This window comes from Emydura macquarii, unplaced genomic scaffold (genome assembly GCF_026122565.2).
Source record: "Emydura macquarii macquarii isolate MOO-44397 ecotype Brisbane River unplaced genomic scaffold, CSIRO-AGI_Emac_v2 contig_2897, whole genome shotgun sequence".
Taxonomy (NCBI): Eukaryota; Metazoa; Chordata; order Testudines; family Chelidae; genus Emydura; species Emydura macquarii.
The window spans coordinates 35,822,249-35,846,237 of NW_027133034.1; the positions used below are offsets into that span (position 1 = coordinate 35,822,249).

Genomic DNA, 23,989 nt, shown 5'->3' on the forward strand with positions numbered 1-23,989 from the left:
TTTGCAAAAAGATGAGAAAATGCTTGTATTTGGAGCATTTTATATTATATTGTGGATATTTCACACACCTTTAGTCAAAATATGTTTCCATCTAGAATAACACTACAGAAAGCAGAAATGCATTTTTCACCTTTCTGGGAATCTATATATTACCAGAAAATAGCTAGACTGGAGGGATTCTAGTAATTTTGGACATCGATTATATCAGTTCAAGTAGGATAAGACAAGTGATCAGGTGAATAAGAAATTCCATTGTCTGGAAGTCTACCAATATTCAAGAAGCCACTGGTCAGCACAGATGATTTTCACTAGCTATCCTGTCTCTAGTCTCTCCTTCTTGGGGAAGATTATAGTAAGCCAACTGTGACATGCACTCACTGTGTGACTGAGTGGTTGTAGTTAGTACATAGGCTAGATATTTTTGGGTCGCAGACCTGTGCTTAGTACACTAGACCACACTCTAGGGAAGAACAGTACTGCAGTCCTTTGGATGGATGGCAGACCAGTGAACTGACCCTACAAACAGATGAGGAAACTTGCATCATTCAACAAGGACTGGAAATGCTACAGTGTACTATTTAAAGGCAAGGAGTTGCAGAGTCAGAGTGTGGAAAAGGTCAATGAAAGCATTTTGATTCCTGGTACATATATCATGCACAAGCACCAGAAATAAAAAAAAGAAATATTGGAACATAATTGCCAAATAAGGGACAAGGGAGGCTGGAAAGTGAACCAATCTGAGAAATAATTGAGGTTCAAGAGACCAAAGAGAAAATAAATCCTATTTCTGTACATTCATCCAAACTCTGGTTTTATGAGACATCATTATAGTACACATAGAGCATTGGGGAGCAAAACAGACTATTCCAAAGCACATAATGTTATTAAATGTTATACAAGCTATCAATTTATCCACCCACCTTCCCACCAACCTTGCAAAAATCTATTTTCCCACCAACCCAAGAAAATTTACTTCTTTGGATGGGCAAATAAAATATTAATAGTGTTTTCATTATCATCATCAGTCATGCAGAGCAGAGGGGTGGAAGTAATTTCACTGCTGGACTGGTAAATTTCATGACAATTTTGTAAGGCATGTATTTATGGCATTTCTGACACATCCATCAGCAGAATAAACCACAACCGTAAGAAGTGTGTTACTGCAGGATTTAACTGCATAGGAAAGGAAAGGAAAGGAAAGGAAAGGAAAGGAAAGGAAAGGAAAGACAAGCACTGATACCTTTAGCTGAATTAAAACAGGAACACAGGACTATTTTATATCACCTCTTTAAGTTAGTCCAGTCAAATATGTCCCCTATGGCATATCCGTTTTTAATATCCAGCAGTGGAGCAAGCTCCAGTGGGCATCCTTAGGAGTGAAAAACCCCACATTTACAACTGCTGTCATAATATGGTAATGGGGGCTGGATAGTTAGATTTAGTACTTACATTTACCACGGTACCATACCTGTGGTATTTTTTTATCCCAACCGGTGCATTAAAGTCAAGCATGGTAAGAGCAAGATTGTATTCAGCCCTGGGAGGGTGCACAAGGGAAGAGGAAGAATGCATGGCAGGCCTCCCACTTATACATCCATGCAGGAGTTGGGAACAATTGTAGACCTTGCACTCATTCAAACTTCTGAACGTATGAGACTAGCACTGCTGCCAGGACTTTATTCTCCACAGTGGGCAAGGAAGGGTTGGGGTCATGGCCTAACATGCCCTTTGCTGTGTCCAAAGGAATTAGGCAGGCTAGGCTTTGTACACTGCACTCTTATAAAGGATGCCCCCCACCACCCTACCTGGAGCTCTAGCAAGCATTGTGTCTCAGGCTCAGTGCCTCCTAGAGTTACCAATGTGGTGGTGCACCTCTGCTCCCCCTCCCACTGCACGACTGGCCTGAAGAGTCATAACCGAGCCCTAAACTTCCACTTTCTTTTAGCTATATGTATATGTGGCTCTTTCAAGTCACGACAAATGAATAATCCAGAGACCCAGACTGCACTGAAAAAGCAGGAGAAAAAGCACAGGTAGCAAAGTGGACAAGAAGCTGAAAAGAATTCATACTAACAAACTTATTTGTCGATACAATATTGTAAATCACACACACACACTAGGAATAAAAGATTATTCTGTAATTTTTTTTTCCCATTTCAGATTACAAAAAGTTTCCTATTCCAACTTTCCTGTAAAACCTGTGCTGGAAAAGCAACCTAACCCCCAGTACGAGACGCCCAAGTGAAAAGGACTGTTAGAAAGCAGGCAAGCCATTTACTTTAATGTTCCACCAGATCCCATCCACTTGCTGAAAAGCTCATTTGCCTTCTGGATACAGGGAGGATACTGCAGGTCACACGCAAGCCTGAGGAGATCAGAACGAAGCATTCTGTCAGAGACGGAGCCGTCATCACTCCAGGTCTGCCTGTCAATCACCAGCTTAAAATGCTGCAGGATGTACCGCTGCAGAGAGAACATGGCACAGTTAGGTCCTAGTGCCACAGTCTATGGTAGTGCGGTGTAACTGTGTATAAAACTTTTTTCAACAGTTATCCAGCTGTACTCCATTCATTACAGCTACAGTATTCAGAAGTCACACTCAAACCTGCTATGGTGTCTTCTCCCAAACACGCTTTTGGCTGAGTTCTTTGTAACCAAGCATGTCCACAGGGCATCCGCAGCTGAGCTAGCTGTGATCACATACAACAACATCTGATAACTGCAGTTCTGCTTAACCTAACAAGCGTTCCTGGCAACAATAATGTTTTTAAACATGACTATGGGTCTTAATGCGGAGTGAATAGGAGCTCTGTATCTCCCTCCCACACGAAGGAGAGAGAAATTATTTATGTATTAGCCCCAAGGAGCTTACAGTCTACATTGATTTAATATCAATGGGGATTTAGAAGGGGGAGGAAAGCAATGAGAGCTTTCCTGCTTTCATTAGCCACGCAGCGCCAGGGCTCACTCTGCAGCAGCAGATTCATGGGGTGACTCCAACAGCATGAGTAACACCGGCTTGCAGGGAAGCAACAGAAACCACAGCCATGGATATGGGGGGAAACAATCACAGAAAATGCGGAAATGGCAGGGGTGCTAAATGACTTCTTTGTTTCGGTTTCCACCAAGAAGGTTGGTGGCAATTGGACATCTAACATAGTAAATGCAAGTGAAAATGAGGCAGGATCAGAAGCTAAAATAGGGAAAGAACAAGTTAAAATTACTTAGAAAAGTTAGATGTTTTCAAGTCACCAGGGCCTGATGAAATGCATCCTAGAATACTCAAGGAGCTGACTGAGGAGGTATCTGAGCCACTGGCGATTATCTCTGAAAAGTCTTGGAAGACAGGAGAGATTCCAGAAGACTGGAAAAGGGCAAATATAGTGCCCAACTACAAAAAGGGGAATAAGGACAACCCAGGGCATTATAGACCAGTCAGCTTAACTTCTGCACCCAGAAAGAGAATGGAGCAAATAATTAAGCAATCAGTTTGCAAAAATCGAGAAGATAATAAGTTAATAAGTAACAATCAGCGTGGATTTCTCAAGAACAAATCATGTCAAACCAACCTAATAGCGTTCTTTGACAGGGTAACAAGCCTTGTGGATAGGGGAGAGGTGGTAGATGTCTTAACTTTATCTTAACTTTAGTAAGACTTTTGATACTGTCCCGCATGACCTTCTCTTAAACAAACTAGGGAAATAGAACCTAGATGGCGCTAGTGAAAGGTGGGTGCGAAACTGGTTGGAAAACTGTTCCCAGAGAGTAGTTCTAAATGGTACACAGTCATGCTAGAAGGGCATAACAAGTGGGGTTCTGCAGGGATCAGTTCTGGGTCCAGTTCTGTTCAATATTTTCATCAATGATTTAGATAATGGCATAGAGAGTACACTTAAGTTTGCGGACGATACCAAGCTGGGTACCAAATCCTTTGGAGGACAGGATTATAATTCAGAACAAACTGGACAAACTGGAGAATTGATCTGAGGTAAATAGGATGAAATTCAATAAGGTTGAATGCAAAGTACTCCACTTAGGAAGGAACAATCAGTTGCACATGTACAAAATGGGAAATGACTGCCTAGGAAGGAGTACTGCGGAAAGGGATCTGAGGGTCATAGTGGACCACAAGCTAAATATGAATCAACAGTGTAATGCTGTTGCAAAAAAAGCAAACATGATTCTGGGATGTATTAGCAGGAGTGTTGTAAGTAAGACACAAGTAGTAATTCTTCCGCTCTACTCCGTGCTGATTAGGCCTCAACTGGAGTATTGTGTCTAGTTTTGGGCACCACATTTCAGGAAAGATGTGGACAAATTGGAGAAAGTCCAGAGAAGAGCAACAAAAATGATTAAAGGTCTAGAAAACGACTTATGAAGCAAGACTGAAAGAACAGGGTTTATTTAGCCTGGAGAAGAGAAGACTGAAAAGGGACATAACAGCTTTCAAGTACATAAAATGTTGTTACAAGAAGGAGGGAGAAAAATTGTTGTTCTTAACCTCTGAGGACAGGACAAGAAGCAATGGGCTTAACCTGCAGCAAGGGAAGTTTAGGTTGGACATTAGAAAAAACTTCCCAACTGTCAGGGTGGTTAATCACTGGAATAAATTGCCTAAGGAGGTTGTGGAATCTCCGTCATTGGAGATTTTTAAGAGCAGGTTAGACAAACACCTGTCAGGGATGGTCTAGATATTAGTTAGTCCTGCCATGAGTGCAGGGGACTGGACTAGATGACCTCTTGAGGTCCTTTCAGCCCTATGATTCTATAATTAGTGCATGAGATGATAAAATGCAGAATGACTAGAGAGTGGAATGTGGTGCTTAGAGCTTGGCTAGTTTATAAATAGAATCCTTCAGGAATTTGAGACTTGTTTTCTTCTCTTTTTCTATCTCAAGAGAAGGAGGATGCTTTCTGAATACTAACTGAGTGCTCATTCCAGGTGTCCCAATCCCTTACAAAGAACATTTAATTACAAATACTTTTTTTTTTTTTTTTCAAATTAAAAATGGACCTTAAGGTTTTCGGTGATATCAGAAATATTTCTTCTCTCCATCATGCGGTAGAACATTTCCAGGTAGCCCAGGCCTTGCAGAAGAACTATGTTACTGGATTCATGTCGGAGATATTGAGTCAGATCAAGGGCTGTGTCCAGCGATAACCTTCCCGCACTGAGGAAACAATACACACAAGCTCAAAATGTGCACATTTCATAGTTTTGTACTTCCTGGCATTTTGCCTCTGTCTCACTATGCCCTAGCAAAAAAGCTCAGGGTTGTAAACCAGGTGTGCTGGGCTGTATTTCCCACCTTGCTACTCACTAAGGACCTGATCCAATGCCCACTGAAATTAATGGAAATCTTTGACTTCAAGGGACATTGGATGAGGCACTAACTACGTGACCGTATGCAAATCACTTAATCCAAATTTGTGCGCAAGTTTTCCCATATGAGCATAATTAATGTAAGATCTTTGGGACCAGAGTCATTTTTCTCTTATTTTTCGAGTTCTACAAACACAATAATAAAACTTGCCTGTCTCACTGGGTGCTCTGAGGATTAACGAATGAATGACTGAAGTGCTTTGAGATCACAGGTAAAAGACAATACAGAAATGGAAATTCTTATTAAACTGGTCTCATGGATAGCAGCTACGACTGCCTGACCTAGTTTTCAGTGCTTTGTGGTTTTGATATAGAATCCACTTCTGCTACTCAAGAGAGTGTGAAATGTCATCTTCAGTTATTTGGGTCAGATAAATCACATCAGGAGGTCAGATCATGGGATAGCTCTACATATGTCAAGCAAATACCCTTTTGTAAGTTATCCATAATTTTTTAAAATTCTCCACATAACGTACTCAAAGTTATCCCTGGGATCCTCCATGGAGTCAAGAACAACCACCCATCCATTGTCATGGGTCACCACTTTCCCCTATTAAAGCCTTGCACCATCTCTTCACAAGTAACGGCCCCATTACTCTACCTAGCATTTGAGAGGGTGAACAGTCTTCTCTGGTCACCTTTAAACTATCTGTCAGGAAGCGCCCAAAGAACAAGATGGAGCAAATGGTTACAAAGAACTCAACCAAAGCAGCATTTGGAAGTAGACACCATAGCAGGGTTTGACATCTGAAGACTGTAGCTGTAGTGAGTGGCGAACAATTGAGTGACTGTTAGATTCACCAATGTTCACGCCAAAATATTAGCGAATTAATGGCTAAACAACTCTACAGCCTGAGATGTCATGTTCATGAAGTTCTGCAAACCCTATTTCACCCATTTAAACTCCAGAAAAAAAAGGATCACTTCTCTACTATGACTTCAGCTGATGCATATCCTAACTCTAGCTGTGTATGGCAAGAATTAATGTTTATTTTAGAACAGTGTTCTTAGTTCTACACATTAGATATTATCTTTACTTTAGATTTTATTAATTATATTTTCTTTTCTTGTCTAAAAAGGAAGTGATAGAGTCCTGCACTTTTGAAAGAAGTTATGGGGGCAAGAAGCAGCGAGAATATGTATAGTATTTCATGTGTATTATCTTGTATCTAGGTACATACATGGCCCTCATCACCCTAGTCTCTGAGCACCTTCAGTCATTAACAGATTTCATCCTCATAAAACACTGTGCAATCCCCATTTTACAGATGAGGAACAGGGTAGAGTAAGTGACCTGCCCAAGGGCACACAGGAAATCTGTAGCAGGCCCAGGAATTTAACCTGGATCTCCCGAGTCCCAGTCCAGAGCCTTATCCACTAGATCAGCCCTCCAAGTACAACTTCTCTGTTGTGCCATTAATTAGGTGCTACTTTAGAGCTGAATTGTCAAAGGATCCTCAACACATTTCTACATTTTCACTCACCATTTGAGGTGCAAAAGCCCAGAGTGGGGCACACAAAGCGGACAGTTGCAGAGGTAACTCTCTGGTTTCTGTGTAGAACTCCCACTGGAGCTCACCAAAGGGCAGGTGCTGAGAGCACAAACCTAATCCCTGATCCTGCAATGAGTTCTGCAGGGGTGGACCCCTGCTCCTGCACCAATCTCATTACAGAACCAGGACCTTAGAGTCCATTTTTTGAGAAGGTGGCCACTCTGCCCTACACACTGAGGGGGAAGAGACAGACAGAACAGCGACGACTACTAAAAGGTAAACAGGGGACAAGAATCTCTTGTGTAGGAATTAGCATCATGCCCAGCACAAAAAGAACAGAGGAGGCCTAGATGAAATCTCACTGGGCCAAAACAGCATAATATAAAGATGATATTGGTAGTTTCCCTTTGCCTAGGACTATTATTTATTATTTGCATTACTGTAGCAACTAGGAGCTCCAGTCATGGACCAGGACATGATTGTGCTAGGCACTGCACACACACACACACAAAAAAAAGGTGGTTCCTGCCCCCAGAAGAGCTTAGAATCTTTTATTACACAAGAGACAACAGGTGGCTACTGAGAGATAAATGGGGGTGTATAAGTAAACAATCAGACTATATTGGAATTTCTCATTTATGCTCATCTGAATTTTCCTATTATGTACGTGTCTTTATATAGGGCACCATTCCAACTCACAAATAAAAGATTCATGGTCCCTGTTAACTTGAAGCATAAGTGACCATCCTCCATGGATGTAACAAGTGTCACCTCCCAGGCTGATTGGAGATGCTCAGACCCTTGTAGCCTTCACTCTAACTCTGCTGCCCCAGTGGCTCAACACCACAATAATCCGTGAGTTCTGCGGGCTGTGTCCAAACTTGGGGACTGAGTGGTGCCTTACCCAGCTCTCTCAAACTCTTTATCAGCCATTCTCCTTAGAAAGGATTCAAGCAAGCATGTGCAATTAAAATAGTGCACTAAATTGACAGCTAACCTTCCTCTTAAAGACAGAAACCTGCTGTCTAAAATATTTTTCCAGTAGGGATTAGTTATTTGATCTTCCCCAAGCAAAGTCTTCTAAGAACAGAAAGAAAAGAAAAGAAAGAAAGAAAAAGTGGCCTGTCTTTATGGGAAAGAGCAATGAGCCTAAACCATCACCACATGATGATAATTATCTTAAAAAAATTAAGAGAAAGGTGATGAAGTGTAAGTCACACTGTTTTTCCTCAGCCTCTCTTTACCTGTACTCTATACACCTATGAGGGGATCTGTTTTGTTCACAGAGCATCAGCTTCAGGGCTATGCTTGCTCTAGGAAAGCTGGGAAATGTTTACTCCTCTGCCATTGCAGAGTCTCTCTCACAATTAACCACAACTAAATACTTTGCTACTCAAGGCAATCATCCTTTCAGCCTGTATAAGAGAATCAGTGCTCTGTTCAGGACATCAGTTCTGGGTCCACGTTGCAGAGTGGTACTAAAAATGAAGTTTGAATGTGTCTGGTTCTGGCTCTGATGATCTTGTTTTCAACAAGAGGTTGCCTTTATGCACATGAAACACTGACCCTGTGACTGTGCATGAAACTATTGCCAAGGGCATGTTCACACTGGAGCAAACTGTTAGACACCTGTGGAAATGTCCGTAGGTGCACTCATCCAATTTGTACATAAAACTACAGTAACCATGTGCACTATGGTGGGTGCTGTTTATTCTTTTGTTTTGTTTTGGCACACAGACCTTTGCTTCTTCCCTTTTAAAAATTGGTATTTCTCTGTCAGATTCAAATAGGAAATATTTGTTACCTGACCAGCTGAAATGCATTGTGGATCAAGTTCACTCGGTCCTTGTGGCTGAAAAGGGTGTGGTTCTCATTCAACAGTTTAATGATGTTGTTCCATCCATTCCCTTCATAGTGCACAATGTAATAGCCAGTCATGTCCACATTGAATTTCACCCAAGTAAACTCTCCTTCCAGTTCCAGTGTGTCTGAATGGGAGAGATGCACATGGAAATTCATTTTCTTTACTGAGGAACAGTTCCAGAGGGGTAGGCGTGTTAGTCTGTATACAGCAAAAACAATGAGAGTTCTGTGGCACTTTAAAGACTAACAAATTTCATTTTTGTAGGCATAAGCTTTCGTGAGACTCAGCTCACTTCCTCAGATGCAGAGGTAGAATGATACAGTAAATAGGAAACATAGACATACAAGAGCATAGAGAACAATGGGGGAGGTGGATGAAAGCTGGGTACTTGAGGGCTAATGGCTCTCTCATTACAAGAGGTAATTGCTTTGCTCACCCATTCTCACCTCCTACTCAATGACTGTCATTAGCCATCAAGTACCCGGCTTTCATCCACCTCCCCCATTGTTCTCTATGCACTTGTATATCTATGTTTCCTATTTACTGTATCATTCTACCTCTGCATCTGACGAAGTGAGCTGAGTCTCATGAAAGCTTATGCCTACAAAAATTAAATTTGTTAGTCTTTAAAATGTCACAGAACTCTCGTTGATTTTCTTTACTGAGTATGAAAAATTAAAATAGAATCATAGATCATAGAATCATAAAAGATTAGAGTTGGAAAGGACCTCAGGAGGTCATTTAGTCCAATCCCCTGCTCAAAGCAGGACTAACCTCAGCTAAATCATCCCAGGACTTTGTCAAGCCGCAGCTTAAAAACCTCTAAAGATGGAGATTCCACCACCTCCCTAGGTAACCCATTCCAGTGCTTCACCACCCTCCTAGTGAAAAACTTTTTCCTAATATCTAACCTAGACCTCCCCCACTGCAACTTGAGACCATTGCTCCTTGTTCTGTCATCTACTACCATTGAGAACAGCCTAGCTCCATCCTCCCTGGAACCCCCTTTCAGGTAGTTAAAGGTTGCTATCAAATCCCCCTCATTCTTCTCTTTTGCAGACTAAACAAACCTTGTTCCCTCAGCCTCTCCTCATAAGTCATGTGCTCCAGCCCGCTAATCATTTTTGTTGCCCTCCATTGGACTCTCTCCAACTTGTCCACATCCTTTTTGTAGTGGGGGGCTCAAAACTGGACACAATACTCCAAATGCGGCCTCACCAATGCCGAATAGAGGGGAATAATCACTTCCCTCGATCTGCTGGCAATGCTCCCACTAATGCAGCCCAATATGCTATTAGCCTTCTTGGCAGCAAGGGCACACTGCTGACTCATATCCAGCTTCTTATTCACTGTAACCCCCGGGTCCTTTTCAGCAGAACTGCTGCCTACCTAGCCTGTCGGTCCCCAGTCTATAGCAGTGCATGGGATTCTTCCGTCTTTAGTGCAGGACTCTGCACTTGTCCTTGTTGAACTGCCTCAGATTTCTTTTGGCCCAATCCTCCAGTTTGTCTAGGTCACTCTGTATCCTATCCCTACCTTCCAGGGTATCTACCACTCCCCCTAGCTTAGTGAAAATGAAAGCACAGGCAAGCATTACTCTTGTCAGTGGCTTTATCTTGGGAACTAAGATTTACTGAGACACCTGAAAATGGAATTAGAAAGTTATTTGCTAACCTGAAGTCATTATACCAGAGAGTTTTTATATTTTGGGCTTGTCTATACAGTGCATTAGTCCTCACCAGAGGGGTGTAAATTCTTGTATAAAGTAGCCAGTTACGCATCAGCTTGCCCAAGTGGACCCTGTTGGCGTAGACTAAAAGTTTCCAAGTGCATGTTAATGTAGTCCAGTTTCAAACAGTACTACATTAACACACATTAGAGAACTTTTAGTGCACTCCTCTCCTGTGCACTAAAATTTACACCTCTCTAGTGCAGACTAATTGCCGGGTAAACAAATAGTTTACATTGAGAATATTTCAACAGGTTGAGAACCCAGTGGGACTTATGGGATTGATAACAAAAGAAAGGTCCTTTTTCCTCTCTTCTATATTGCTGGATCAAATCCTGTTTAGGCTGCTAGATCAAAAGTTGTTACCATTATATAACTGTTTGATTGCTTATGTGAAATTGGCTGGTGTTCTCTATCTGTTTCTCAGCAAAGAGGCCAGTGACTGAATAGGCATGGGAACAAACTAAGGTAATATAATCCCTCCAAGTCAGGGTACCTTGTGCACTAGAGGCCAGAGGCAGTATGGAAGAGTTTCCATTGCCACTATCCAGGACCTCTGCCAAACATTTAATGCTTTCTCAATCTTTTTCGATTTGTCCCTACCCAGAATCATTTCTCAATTTTGGCAGTGACAACAGAAGTTAATATTTGCATGTTATTTAGAAGAAGCTCTTGGAATGAAATTCAGTTCCTAAAGTCAGTTGTAGACTCATCAATATGTTTTATTGACAATGTTAGTAGAAGCTTCAGCACCACCCCACCTCACTCCATATATTAATCTTTAGAGTAACAAACAGGCCTGCCCACTAGAGTTTCTAGGAGAGGACCAGAAATTCTCTCTGTCAGGAGTTGCATCTTGTCTTACTCAGCTAGAGGCAAGAGCATGGCAAAGCAGGAAGGAGAAGTAATATAAAGAAGGGAATAAACAGGGCTCCCCAGAGGGCCACCCCCAAACACATATCCTAAAAATTAATGTTGTTTATGTAATACATTTCTTTTAATCGATTAGCATAGGTCAACCTGTGGTTCAGTTAAGGCAATCAATTCACTGAATACAAAACCAATGATCAGACTTCATTACCTGTTTTAGTTTTTAATATATGTCTGTGAACAGTGTTGGAGTTGCTGGTGAGGTACGTGAGTGGGATATGCCATAAATATCTGTGAGATAAAGAAAAAATACAATAAAGGAGCATTTGCTTCAACAGAAAAAAGGGACTAGACTGATTCGCTTTTTCTGTGTCTGATTAATTAAACTGACGATCGATGGAGGATAAGACTGAATAACATTTCTAGCAATCTTGGTATAACTATGCAGAAGTACACACCAACACTAGCAGAGATAACCCTCTCAATGAAGAATCACTTCTCTATGAAGGTCTGAATTTGCATTCTATATGCATATAAGGGAAGTATGCAGATTTTAGTGAAAGCATCTAATTAAAACACTAGCAGATCAGTTCTTTCTCCTACTGGATATGAAGTGTTTAAGCCATTGTTATAGAAAGATATCTTCATCCTACCTCTGCTACCATCTGAGAAACTGAGAACACATTTCACTTTTTAGCTGCATCCTGATCCTGTGGTTAAGTCCTAGTTCCCCATTATATAAATTCCTGTATCTTTTTACCTCCAATGTAGTCCTACCCTCACAGCCAGCTACTGATTAGCTCCATACCAGTAGGCAGGAAAGTGGACATCTCTTGTCCATCCTTGCCAAGTCAGCAAGAATATTTGTACTGAACGGATGGTTCAATAGGTCTCATGTTCTATGCCATGTCTATACCTGTCCACATACTTCACGTCATCTATTGATAAACTTACCTCCTGCCTAAGCTGACCTTTTATTCTTGACCTAAGAGAGCAATAATGTAATATTAAGCTCACAGATATCAGACACCTATTTTGGAAACTACAGTAACAGAACAAACAATATATAAGTAGTATTACCAAAGTAAGGTAAGTGTGGATACCTTGACTGCAGGTTAGCCCATTCAGGGTCTTCTTCAAAAACACCCTTCAGGAAGCGTTCCTGTTGCAGTCTTAGGGTGTTCCCTTCACATTTAACAAGAATCAGTGGGATCCCTTTCTGAAGCGTCCAAGTGTCCATCATCTCTTTGATCTCCATAAGTTTCCCCTCATGACTGAACTGAAATGACCAAAGAAACTATATATTCAATGACCCACTCCAAAGTATCTCCCTCCCTCCCTCTCTCCCCCAAATAAATCTGTACACATTTGGGCCTGCAGTCTGGACAGCCAGCGCTGGCAATCAGATAGACTCTGGTTTGACTTTTGGTTCTGGGAGCCAGCCAGGACTGAACAAGCAGCAAGTTTACATGCCACTCAAGAAACCACAACGATCCTCTGTGCGAGAGTGATGGTTGTGTAAAACACATCCATTTAACAAACAATGGAACTACAATAAAGCTTTTATACTGGGGAAGCTGTTACAGTAAGAATACCAGTACCGGTATTTACATACACTTGCAGACTGTGAAGAGATCCTTGAGAAGCACAGGTTTCCCAATCCATCTTCTATACCCCAAAAGACAGAGGATTTTTTTTGGGGGGGAAGGAGGATAAATCTCCTTAGTGTGTCTCTAAGAATAATCTCATGTCGAAGGCACAGAACTGGGAGATAGTAGAACTGTGTTCTCTTCCTGGCTGTACCATACACTTACTGTGTGACTTTGGGCAAGTCACAATATAACTAGCTGCAAGTCACAAATGGCTTAATTTTCAAGGTGCTGAGCAAGGCCACTAACCTCAATTTGGACCAGATTCTTGGATGCATTGTGGCCAGTCTGTGCTGATACACCTGTATATTTCTGGTATATTCCAGAATAAAAATTCATCATGCAATAACATCTGTGATACAATTTATTGACCAAAAACCTATTGTCCAGCATGTGACATAGTGGGATTTCTTTAGTTCAAAGCCATTCTTTTCTCCTAAATTTTGGTTTGTTTTCCGCCCCCCATTGCAAACTTATCTCTAGTGAGGAAAGCAGATGACAAGCTCCACTGGTCTATAGTTTAGGTCCAGGGAGTGCATTTACTAAATGCAGCATATCTAGAACAACTTTCTCCAGAGCCTGAGTGCATCAAGTCAAGGACAGTTGTCAGCAGTTGTCAGTCTGAAAAACTGAATGCAAGATTTGTTTTCCAAGCCCTACAGTCAGCAGCAGGACATCTTGTCATATCATCACCTTGTGAGTCTAGTGTTTTATCATCTAATAATTTACTTACTGTGTTGCTAAGGGGCCTGGAAGCTGTATAGCAAAATTTGCCAGAAGAAAAGTCACTTTCAGAGCAAGTCTATAAAACATAAAAGGAAGATGATTCCTGATACACTCAACATATTTTTAGAAGAGTTGTTTTTTTTTTAAAAAAAAGACCCCAAAAACCCTAATATTGCAAAAAGGGACCAATCAAATAAAATTTAGTAAATCTGAAGTTACAAATACCGCCACTGAACAAAGGGCTACTAATAAGGGACCCTAACCAGTGCTTCTTAATTTCTCATTTGTCATATTCAATAGGTTTTTTTTATTTTATGTAGATAAATTTACCAGTGACAGCTAATATAGCTATAAATTAGTTTTCCCCATGTTATATTTGTGCTCTTATCACTATTAGCATATTGAAAGGGGGAGAGGAGAGAAACATTTTAAGACTTTTTAAAATATAACAAAAATATACAGTAGAATCCCCCTAGTTAGCACCCAAATAAACGGCATGTCTGCTTAATTTGGAGGATTGCCAGGGAACAGATTCAACAGCTAATTAATGGATTAATGACATCCCTTGGGCTAAAACTGTGAAGAGAATTAGGCCCGTCATTATGGAAGGTCTACTTGTCTGGTACATTTTTGTCCTGTCTGAAAGACTGTTTGCAGCTGTTTACTGTTGTGAATTGGTGTTTGCTAGCATAAATGTAGACTGTGCAGACTCTGGTTCATAGTATGCTGCATCCCATTGTATTATGGCAGCTAAACAAATCAATATTGCATTAACATGGAGTCTAATTTTTTTCAATTTATTCTGTTCAGCAATAAAGTAAAACTGTAAATTAGAGCATGAGAGAGAAACCAAGAGTAAAGTAACCATGTTTATGAATGTAACTGAGAAAAAAGGGAGAAGAAATTAAAGATAAAGATGTTTGATTCACCACAGTATTTTTCCAGCTTTAAACCAGCATACATATACTTTAAAATTGCCATATACAACTGAACAGAACATTGAGTCACACTACTGAAAAACTGGAGTGATGCAGTGAATGAGGCCCCAGATGGCTGAAGAATGTATTTATATGTTAGGGACACATTTTCAACAGACCTCCAAAAAAATATACACTGCAAATATTGCAGGTGCACAGATTTCCACACATCCCCTCTGCATGCATGAAAATTGTTTAAGTAGGTGCAATGGTGTGGCTGCATTAGCGCCCCCTGGAGGACCTTCCAGGCACCCTGATGTGACTGCAAGTCTCTAGGGTCCACTGAGGCAGGCCACAACGCAAAATGTTCTACAACACAAAAGCAAACATAACTAACTACTGGGCCATCTCTGAGTTTCCAGTTATGGGAGGAGGAGGCAGGAGAGGGAGGGCATTCTGCCCTTTCCTTGAGGATTGGTTCCCAAACAGTCTCTACTTCAAGTGTTACTCACTCTTTGGGGTTTTGCTTTTTCTCCCCGGTAGGCCTACTAGTCAGAGCAGGCATCTCGCACTGCCTCAAGTGAAGCTCCCTTCCTAGCCAGTCAACCCTGATCTGAGCCAAGCGCTCTCCTTTTATTCCTTCTCCAGGCCTGGCATTGCCTACAAGTATAACAGGGTGGGGCTAGTTGGGCCCAAAGTCTTTCCTTAATCCCTTCTCTGCTTGTGTGGAGCACCTCTGCCCTATCACAGTAGGCATCTGCCATTCTGATTGGTACATGTAATTGTAGGGTTTGTGAACCAATTTTGCAGATGCATTTGCATCAGAGTGGTGAAAATTTGGTCCACAATATTTTAATGCTTTGTACGTTGCCTACCATGAGCAATTCCTATGAGCCTGTGATAACTGGGACAATCACTTTTCCATTTCCACTAGTGTCAGTGCTGCTGTATTATAGTTTCATATATTAATTATTTCCAGCACTCACTATTCAAGGAAATTTTGGACCTAGTTCAACATGATCTGTAAGTATGTGCCTAATATTAAGCATGGTGAAATCAGTGAGACTTCTTGAGGGCTTAAAAGCTAGGCATGAGCTCTGCTGGAGTGGGGCTAGGGTGGTGAAAGATACTGAGACATTTATAGGCATAGGCCCCAATCTTGCAATCAGCTCCATGTGGGGGATCTCCTGACCCTGCATGGAGCTCACATATTGGGCTATTTATTTGGAATTTGCTGGGTTTTTTCAGGTCTGATAGGATCATTCTGGTTATTTTAATGTCATTTTGGTGGAGGCAATATACTGAAAAAGAACAGTATACAGTATAATCACTAATATACTCCTCTATTAATTGCATATAAAATCCAAATCTCCTATTGCAACTATGTATACATATAATACAACATATTTCAACAAAAGACAGAACTTGCATTAGCCATGCTGTACCACAAGTCATCATTCTTTGCATTCCTATAGCTGTACTTCTTCAAGTAGTGAATTATTCCTTTCTGGAACACCGCCTTGGATAGGAAATCTTGGAGCATATTCAAAATACAAGCTCCCTAAAATAGGAAAATAGCGAAGTATTCAAATAAATGATTTTACATTACATTCCTAAACTCACATGTTGTTTAGCCAGTGATGGTTAAACTGAGAGCTTAAAGTGTATTGCTAATGTGGTATGAATAAAACAATTACTTCAGCCATACATACGGAATGTTTTCATTAGCCAAGTTAAAATGGGTATTCAAGACATACTGATGCCCAAAGAGACACTAGTTGGCTCCTTGAACTGTCACAGCTACCTTGGAGACCTGTTGGACTCTGGAGGTCAGGTTCTTTAGCATAACATGGAAATGTATTGAAATGTATTTATAATATTATTATTTTATAACTTTTGCCAGTGTCTGACTTCAGTACGGTCATATAATGTGAAAAGGTATCCAACATGTCCCAAAGAAACTGGAAGTGTCCCTTTGGATAATAATCAAGTTCTGTAATTTTGTACCCAGCAGTGGATTCTACAGGCAGAAAACTGCAAACAGCTAGAAGTCATTAATTACAAAATTTCAGTATCAGCAAATGCATTCTTGTTACTTGCAGATATATTAATTGACACCAGATTTTAGACAAAAGAACAGTCATATTATAACAATGGGCACTAAAATTCTTCCTCCTGCATCTGTACGCAGTCATATTGACTATGGTTAATCTTATAGTTAAGGATGTTCTACAATGATATAACTAACAAAAGTTGGCTCTTATGCTTTTCATTTGAAGACCCCAAAACTCTTTAATTAATTAGTATTTATAATGTTAGAACTAAAGAGTGTGTGCGCACATGCATGTTTGGGCAATTAACTAATTTGAACAGCTATTAAAGAAGATGATAATAAAACAAATACACTTTAGTATTCTATCAGCTTCCTGTGGAAATCAGATGCTGATCTGAGATGATTATAGATGAAATAATTTAGTATCTAAAATAAATGCCAATTCTTTTCCATATGGAGTAAGCGCATAAATTAATTTCTTATGTTGCTTTGAGTAATAACAATCAATGAAATTGTAATTTAAATGTTGTTAATATAAAGATAATAGAAGTACACCATAAATCAAGTCATTATGAATGTTTATTACTGCTGCTATTGTATGCCTGTAAAGCTGTTAGAAACTGGTGTCCTCTGTTATGGTCTCTGGGTGTATTCAAGTTTAATCCCAAACAATTGATAAATCTCCAAAATTATACTGAGTTTCAGCCTTATTCTCTTGGAATCCCCACTTTTTAAGGATCAACTATATGTGTTAGTATGACCACAGAACCACAGATATTTGTACTGGATTGGATTGGCCATCACACTGCTCTTGTTGCAGGCACTCGAGTTTAAGCTGTTGAGATGGGATGGCACTGCCAGCCAATTAAGATATAAATACTGGAAGGTCAAACTAGTAAAATATTATACATCAAATAAAATACACTAGATATTTCAGTGTTGATGCATCATCTCAGGTGATCTAAGTAGGACAGGAAACAACACAATATGAATTCATACTTACAATGACAGGTATAAAAAAGTAATTGGGTGCCAAAGTCATCCCATTCTGGTTAGAGTTTGCTTTCTATATTCATGATTTCTCTTAAACCAAAATCTGAATGTTCCTTCACTAGCACAGCTGGAAGGATGAGTTGCATGTTACACTTAACTCTTTGGTGAGGCAAATATTATCCACAGGGGAGTATGCCAGTAGGCTGAGGAACTTGTGTGGTTCTGCTGTATGTGGGTTGGGGGGCAGGATCAAGAAGCCTATGCAACAGCCTGTCCATTCCCTATATTTTTTACACACACACACACACACACACACACACACACACACACACACACACACACACACACACACACACACACACACACACACACACACACACACACACACACACACACACACACACACACACACACACACACACACACACCCCCCCCCCCATGAAGTGAGGTTCCATCCACAGCAATGCAGAGCCATGTTTTGGGTCAGGGTAGGGTGTGACTACACTGATGCACTGGCCAACACTTCTACAGGTGGGGGAAGGAACACAGATGGATTGGAAGGCTAACATATCCCATGGGAGGCAGTAAGGGTCATGGAATGGCATAAAGGGAAGAATTTTAACACACACACACACAACTCTTGTGGAACTCTCCTGCACACAGCCCATGTATTCAGACTATACACAGGAGCCAGGCTTTCACCCTAGGTTATCATCTAATGGTGGGGAACCCTGGGTGGCAGGAGCCCAGTTAACAAAGTGGAACCATAATAATTAATCCATCCATGGGAGGTTAGACAAATGTAGAGAGCTAATGTCAAATCTGTCATCATACTGCAAGATTCACAGAGTCTTGCCTCCAAACAACTGGCTTTCAGGTTCCTCAGAATGTCAAGAGTTGTGGCTGCAAAAGATCTTTTTGCATTTATGAATTGACATACAGTACCTTGTCATAGGACACAGTATCAAACATTTCCTTTATCTGAGTGGGAGTTTCTGCTGGGTTGGAAATTGGATGAGATGAATTTAATGAATCCCTTGCAATGGCACCAAAACATACATTCAGAAAGTAATCCTCCTGTGAGATGTAAGGACAGTTATCACCTTCTAGACGTGATAGGGATCCAAATAGATACACATTACCTGGACAAAAATAAATTACAGTGCAAGGACAGAAATGCGCATGCAAAAACCTCTACCCTGGCATAATGATCAAGTGCAACTGCTGTACAGAAAAGATTCCAACTATGCTGATATATTTGCATCGTATCTGAAAGACCTAAAATCTGCAAACCACCTACAAAAGCTAAAACTTTAATTCCTAAAAATAGACCTGACACAAATTCCCAGATCCAAACTCCCCGATATGTTAGTGAAAATAAGGATCATAATCCAAGTTCAGATCCAAAACTGACCCCTTTATAGTAGAGCATCAGCTCTGCTGTAGTTAAAGGTGAATCTTTGAAGGGCTGAACCCAGTTTTTGAATGTTCATAATTCACATCAGCTTTTTGCAGATTGGGCCTAAACTAATTTCTAAGAGCAACAAAAGGTTGTTATATGCTAAACAACTTTATGCATGTAGTTTACAATAGATTCTCTAAGCTACACAGAGTACTTTGGAATATTCGTCTAAATGCTGTTCTAGCTGGAACAGCAAATGACCAGCGTATGCCAGCATAATCCACAGCTGAATAAAGACGGGTGACTGGAAATCATGTTGAGAGAATTCAAAAATAGTCAAGAAAATTCAGTTCAGAGTTTCAAGATAAATTCACATTTGAGTGGAGAACAAATATGAGGAGTTTTTGTCTAAAGTATAGTTTTTTCAAAAAAGCGTTTAAGCGCCAGAAAATAAGGATCTATAATAAAAATGCCTTCTCAACCATAACTATATTGTTGCAAGTGCCAGAATGCAACATACCAAATAGCCTCTTATCTTTTACTGGAATTCTTTTTATAACAACAAATTGCTTAGCTCTAGGAAAGAGAGAGAGAAGAAATAGGGTTTAAAAGGAAAATGAGACTAATTTTTTTACTGCAAAATTGTGCAGGAATCAATTCTGTAGAATCTGCTATTCTGAGCTTCAGATGCTCTCTTTGCTAACCCCTTTTCAGACACTAAATTTTGTTGTATTTTCCTGATAGTGACCAGTATATAATTTGTCAATAGCACCCCACAGAGAAAAAGGATTGGTGAGATAGCTGTATTACTTACAATCTGCAGCTCTGAGTACGTAGCACTAATAGAAACCAATTCCATGAATCTGGCAAAACCTTCATTTAGCCATATGTCATTCCACCATTCCATAGTAACCAGATTACCAAACCACTAAAAGACAAAATTCCAAGTACACAAAAGGTAAAATGAAACTTGGCAATTACTATATTTAACGAGGGAGCTTTTATCTTAAGTTCAGGCACGTCTGTGTGCTGATCTATACGTCATAAAGGAAATTGAACAAATGGAGGACAAAAAAGATAAAACCACAGTTTCATGAAATGTGATAGAAATCTAAGAAAGCTGGATTTTTTTCCTGAATATATACACAATTTTTAAAAAGCTATTCTGTATTCTGTTACGCTTTAAATCAAAGGAAGCAAAAGACTCAATTGACATGGAGGATGAAATATCTTCTTACTCCTGGGAGTGGACCCTCAGTCTAATTAGCATTGTGGCATCTTGTTAGAGAGTGTGGGAGAAACTGTCCCTCCCATTACTTGCTTGCTGCATCTGTTCTGTGAATTAATTGAAGACTTCATTTTCAATGCTATGTGGCTATCAATTACATTCATAGTTATTCTCCTTTTTTACAATTTTGTTAAGCCTTCACAACAAGGAAAGTCAACAGTTGCTAATATAGGCAGCCACCACAATACAAAAGGCCTGGGAGTGTTTTTGAATTTAAATATTTGTAAGTTGATAAGGTAGCACGAATTGACAGGATTCTTTTTTTTTTTTTTTTCTATGTCATTAAAGTTAATGGACCAAATTCTGCTTGCATTTACAAATGTCAATCTGGAATAACTCTTTTGAAGTCAATGGAGTTACTCCATCTTGACACTGGTGTAACAGAGCATAATTTGTCCTAAATGGTTCCTTACAGCACTCTAAATGCTACTGCAGAAAGGTACCTAAATAAATACCATTGATTACTATTATTATTATTCACCATCCTTCTCTAGTCTAAGCCATTTGTTTTCTTGGCTCCACGAATAACATGAACTTTGTTAAAGCTCTTTGGAATGTCTGTACTTCAGCTTTAGCATCTCTATACAAGTGATTTTTTTTCAGGCTTGCAAAGAAAGAAGTCTAAATTAAATACAGAAAAAGTTACCTGATGTGCTAACTCATGGCCTATCACCTTTGTGACCCACAGTTTATCGAATGCCGAGGAGGTCTTGGGATCATAGAGCAGTGAAGTTTCTCTGTATGTGATGAGACCCCAGTTTTCCATGGCTCCTGACTGGAAATCAGGGACAGCAACAAGATCTAAGATTAAAAATAAAACTCGTGTTATTACTGAGTATTAACTTTTCAAGCCCTTTGTTGTTGACTGGTTGAATGGTCCATGTGTTCCTTCCCAAACTCAGTGCAACCACTTCCACTGACTCCAGTTAGACCTCCTTAGGAGAAAGGGAGAAAAAGTGGGAAGCTAGAAGCAAATCAACTTCAGACTCCTCTTCGGTGAGCATGGCTAAACAGTGGAGTAACAAGAGTTCCTTTTAACTGGACAAGAAACTGTAGGCTGGGTAAATAAACGTTACAGGTGAGAAGTATTTGCTAATGAAGCCTAGACTAGTATATGATGGATGACAATTTATTTTGCTTTGCTTTTCTTCCTTATTTTAGAAGGATATCAAAGAGACACCATGATCTGTAAGATACAGGTCTACCACCTCAGAGAACTGTCTGCAGCTCTGCTTCCTGTGTAACCTTATGGGAAGGAAAGATGGTCTTGTGAATAAAGCCACTGGACTAGGATTTAGAAGAACAGAGGGTTCTTTACCCAGATCTGCCATAAGTGACCTTGGACAAGTCACTTAATTTCTTTGTGCCTCAATTCTTCAGCTGTAAAATGAGGATATTAATGGTACTTCCCTATCCCACAGGTATGTTATGAGGATAAATTAATTCATATTGGTGGGGTGCCTCAGCTACTGTGGTGATAAGCACATTGAAAAACCTAGAAAACAAATATTCACATACACAATCAATGCAGGGGCTGAGCTGACAACATACAGCACGCAAAGGATCTACATTTGAGTACTGCACTTGATCCTGAACCACTGGACTGGGCTGGGCAGTTGCAGAAACTCAGATCTTCCATTTTCCTCCCTCCTAATTTTCTACCTGTTGGAAGCTGCTACCATTGTACACTCCTATAAAGCTACTTACCTGACCACATGAAAGGACAAATTCATTGTTAGTCACATAACAAGCTACTACAGACCACGCCTCCTCTTTGACTCTAAGTATGTTACTTGCATGAAATGCAAATGCCTTACCATCAGCCCTATGAACCCTGGTTACATTTGCACACTCGGGTGTCCTTTCTAGCTAAGCAATCAAATTGGCAAACCTACTAGGTCCTCCTATAGCTCCCACAGTAAACAGTTTTGTAAAATGTAACATTATGAGTTTATTTTTCTATTTAGATTGGCTTGTCTTACATGAAATACTGCACATTTTGTATGAGTGTGTGTGATTTCCTCAAAAACAAAACAAAAAATATCCCTTCTCTAAATGTTATGAGGCTTACAGGAAGGACATGAAAACCAAATCATTAACGGAAGAGTATTATCTGCTGAAGGAAGATTATTTGCCAGGGGTGAATGATCTGCTTCTCGACAAGCCAGTACCATGCACCATGAGCTTTTAATATTTATTATCTCATTTGCAAGCTAGCTCCATATTTGAGCTGGGCATTAAAAGCGTCCGTTACAAAGAAGCTTTTCAGCTAACACTACTCCAAGTACAAAACTAAATAAAGGCTGCCCTTGTTCTGAGCACTTCTGCTGCTGCTGAATCTCTTTGGTCTGCCTCTCTTCCTGCTGCTTTGCTTTCGCTGCTCTGCAGAAATGTTTTGTGTCTCCATATCTTCCACAGATGAGAAGAGGATGAGACCCCTTGTGAGTCTTATTCTTCTATAATTCCCTTTTCTCATATTGATAGAAATTTAGTTCTGAGAGTTCATTATTTACTTGATTTCAGTAGGCTTTCCCCCCTGGAAAAATCTAACCTTCATTCAAAGGCTAATTTGACTGAGGTCCAACAGTCTTTTTTTAAAAACCTAAACTACTTTTAATGATGAAGGAGCGCAACAGATTTGAGGTACTGAGTCGTGTGTTGTGAAAAACCTATCTATCAACAGTAGGTTTTGGAGTAACAAAGGTGTAATGCTCTGGGAAGTTACTCTTGACCAGGGCTGTGTGTAAGCAGAGTCTGAATGAGCTCCCCCTGCTGAGCGAGCTGGGGGGAGACCGCAGGACCAAACTGAATTTACATGAACACACCCACTCTGCGCAGGTATACAGCAGACAGAGCTGAGTTGTCAAAGTGATTGACCTGGGCTGGCGTTGGGTTACAAATCACTTTACAATTTCATTTCACTTGAATACAGGGGTAATGAAATGTTGTTATCCTTATTGTATGAGCATAGGGCAGCAGAACTGTGCTCAGTCTGTCCTGCTTGAGCGGGTCACCATCAGCTGAACTGAACTCGATAAGCAGGGTGATCAGATACCAGACCCCCCTCTCCCCCCCCCCACCCCACGAAAGACAGAGAGAGTGGGGACAAGTGTTTCTGCTATGAGGTCCCTTTGCTGCAGGTTCTTAAGTCCAGCAACCAGAAGTTCCTCTGATGTGAACTCTGACACTGCATCTCTGAATTCTAGGTGTGCATTGACTAAGGACAACTACTATGAGTGGGATGCTGTGAAGGGAGGGCACATCAAAGGAACTTCTGGATGCTGGACTTAAGAACCTGAGGTAAAAGGACCCTGTCCAATGTACTCTGGGGTGGGTGTTTTGCTCATGGTTTTATGCTTATGAATCCTGCTTGTGGCATTTTCCCAAGTTAATGCTGGGTTACTTTCTCCCTTTTATTAAAAGTTTCTTTCCTTCACTCAGTCTCTGTGCTTAAGAGAAAAGAAGTATTGCCTCTAGAGGTGCCCAAGGGGTGGTATGTAATTGGCTCAGGTTACTGGGTGGGGGCTCGAGCCGGTTTTGTGTTGTATTGTTGAAAAGGAACCCCTAGATACTGAACCCAGCTCCAACTGGCAGAAGGGTTGCATGTGGATCAATCAAGGAA

General features: G+C 40.4%; 1 protein-coding gene across 2 annotated transcripts in view; it reads right to left on the bottom strand.

The window, feature by feature from the left end:
* The window catches only part of LOC137167103 (endoplasmic reticulum aminopeptidase 2-like), a 37,620-nt gene that overhangs the window by 4,336 nt on the left and 9,295 nt on the right, over positions 1-23,989 (bottom strand). The window contains exons 7-16 of one of the 2 annotated variants that reach the window (XM_067569098.1): positions 21,014-21,168; positions 19,894-20,007; positions 18,623-18,754; positions 16,061-16,192; positions 13,722-13,790; positions 12,443-12,618; positions 11,551-11,630; positions 8,681-8,864; positions 5,015-5,171; positions 2,279-2,463 (exon numbers count right to left, since the gene is read on the bottom strand). In XM_067569098.1, the coding sequence (XP_067425199.1) occupies positions 2,279-2,463; positions 5,015-5,171; positions 8,681-8,864; positions 11,551-11,630; positions 12,443-12,618; positions 13,722-13,790; positions 16,061-16,192; positions 18,623-18,754; positions 19,894-20,007; positions 21,014-21,168 (1,384 nt within the window). The remainder of the gene's footprint in view (positions 1-2,278; positions 2,464-5,014; positions 5,172-8,680; positions 8,865-11,550; positions 11,631-12,442; positions 12,619-13,721; positions 13,791-16,060; positions 16,193-18,622; positions 18,755-19,893; positions 20,008-21,013; positions 21,169-23,989) is intronic. The other variant, XM_067569099.1, reaches the window with a different exon arrangement.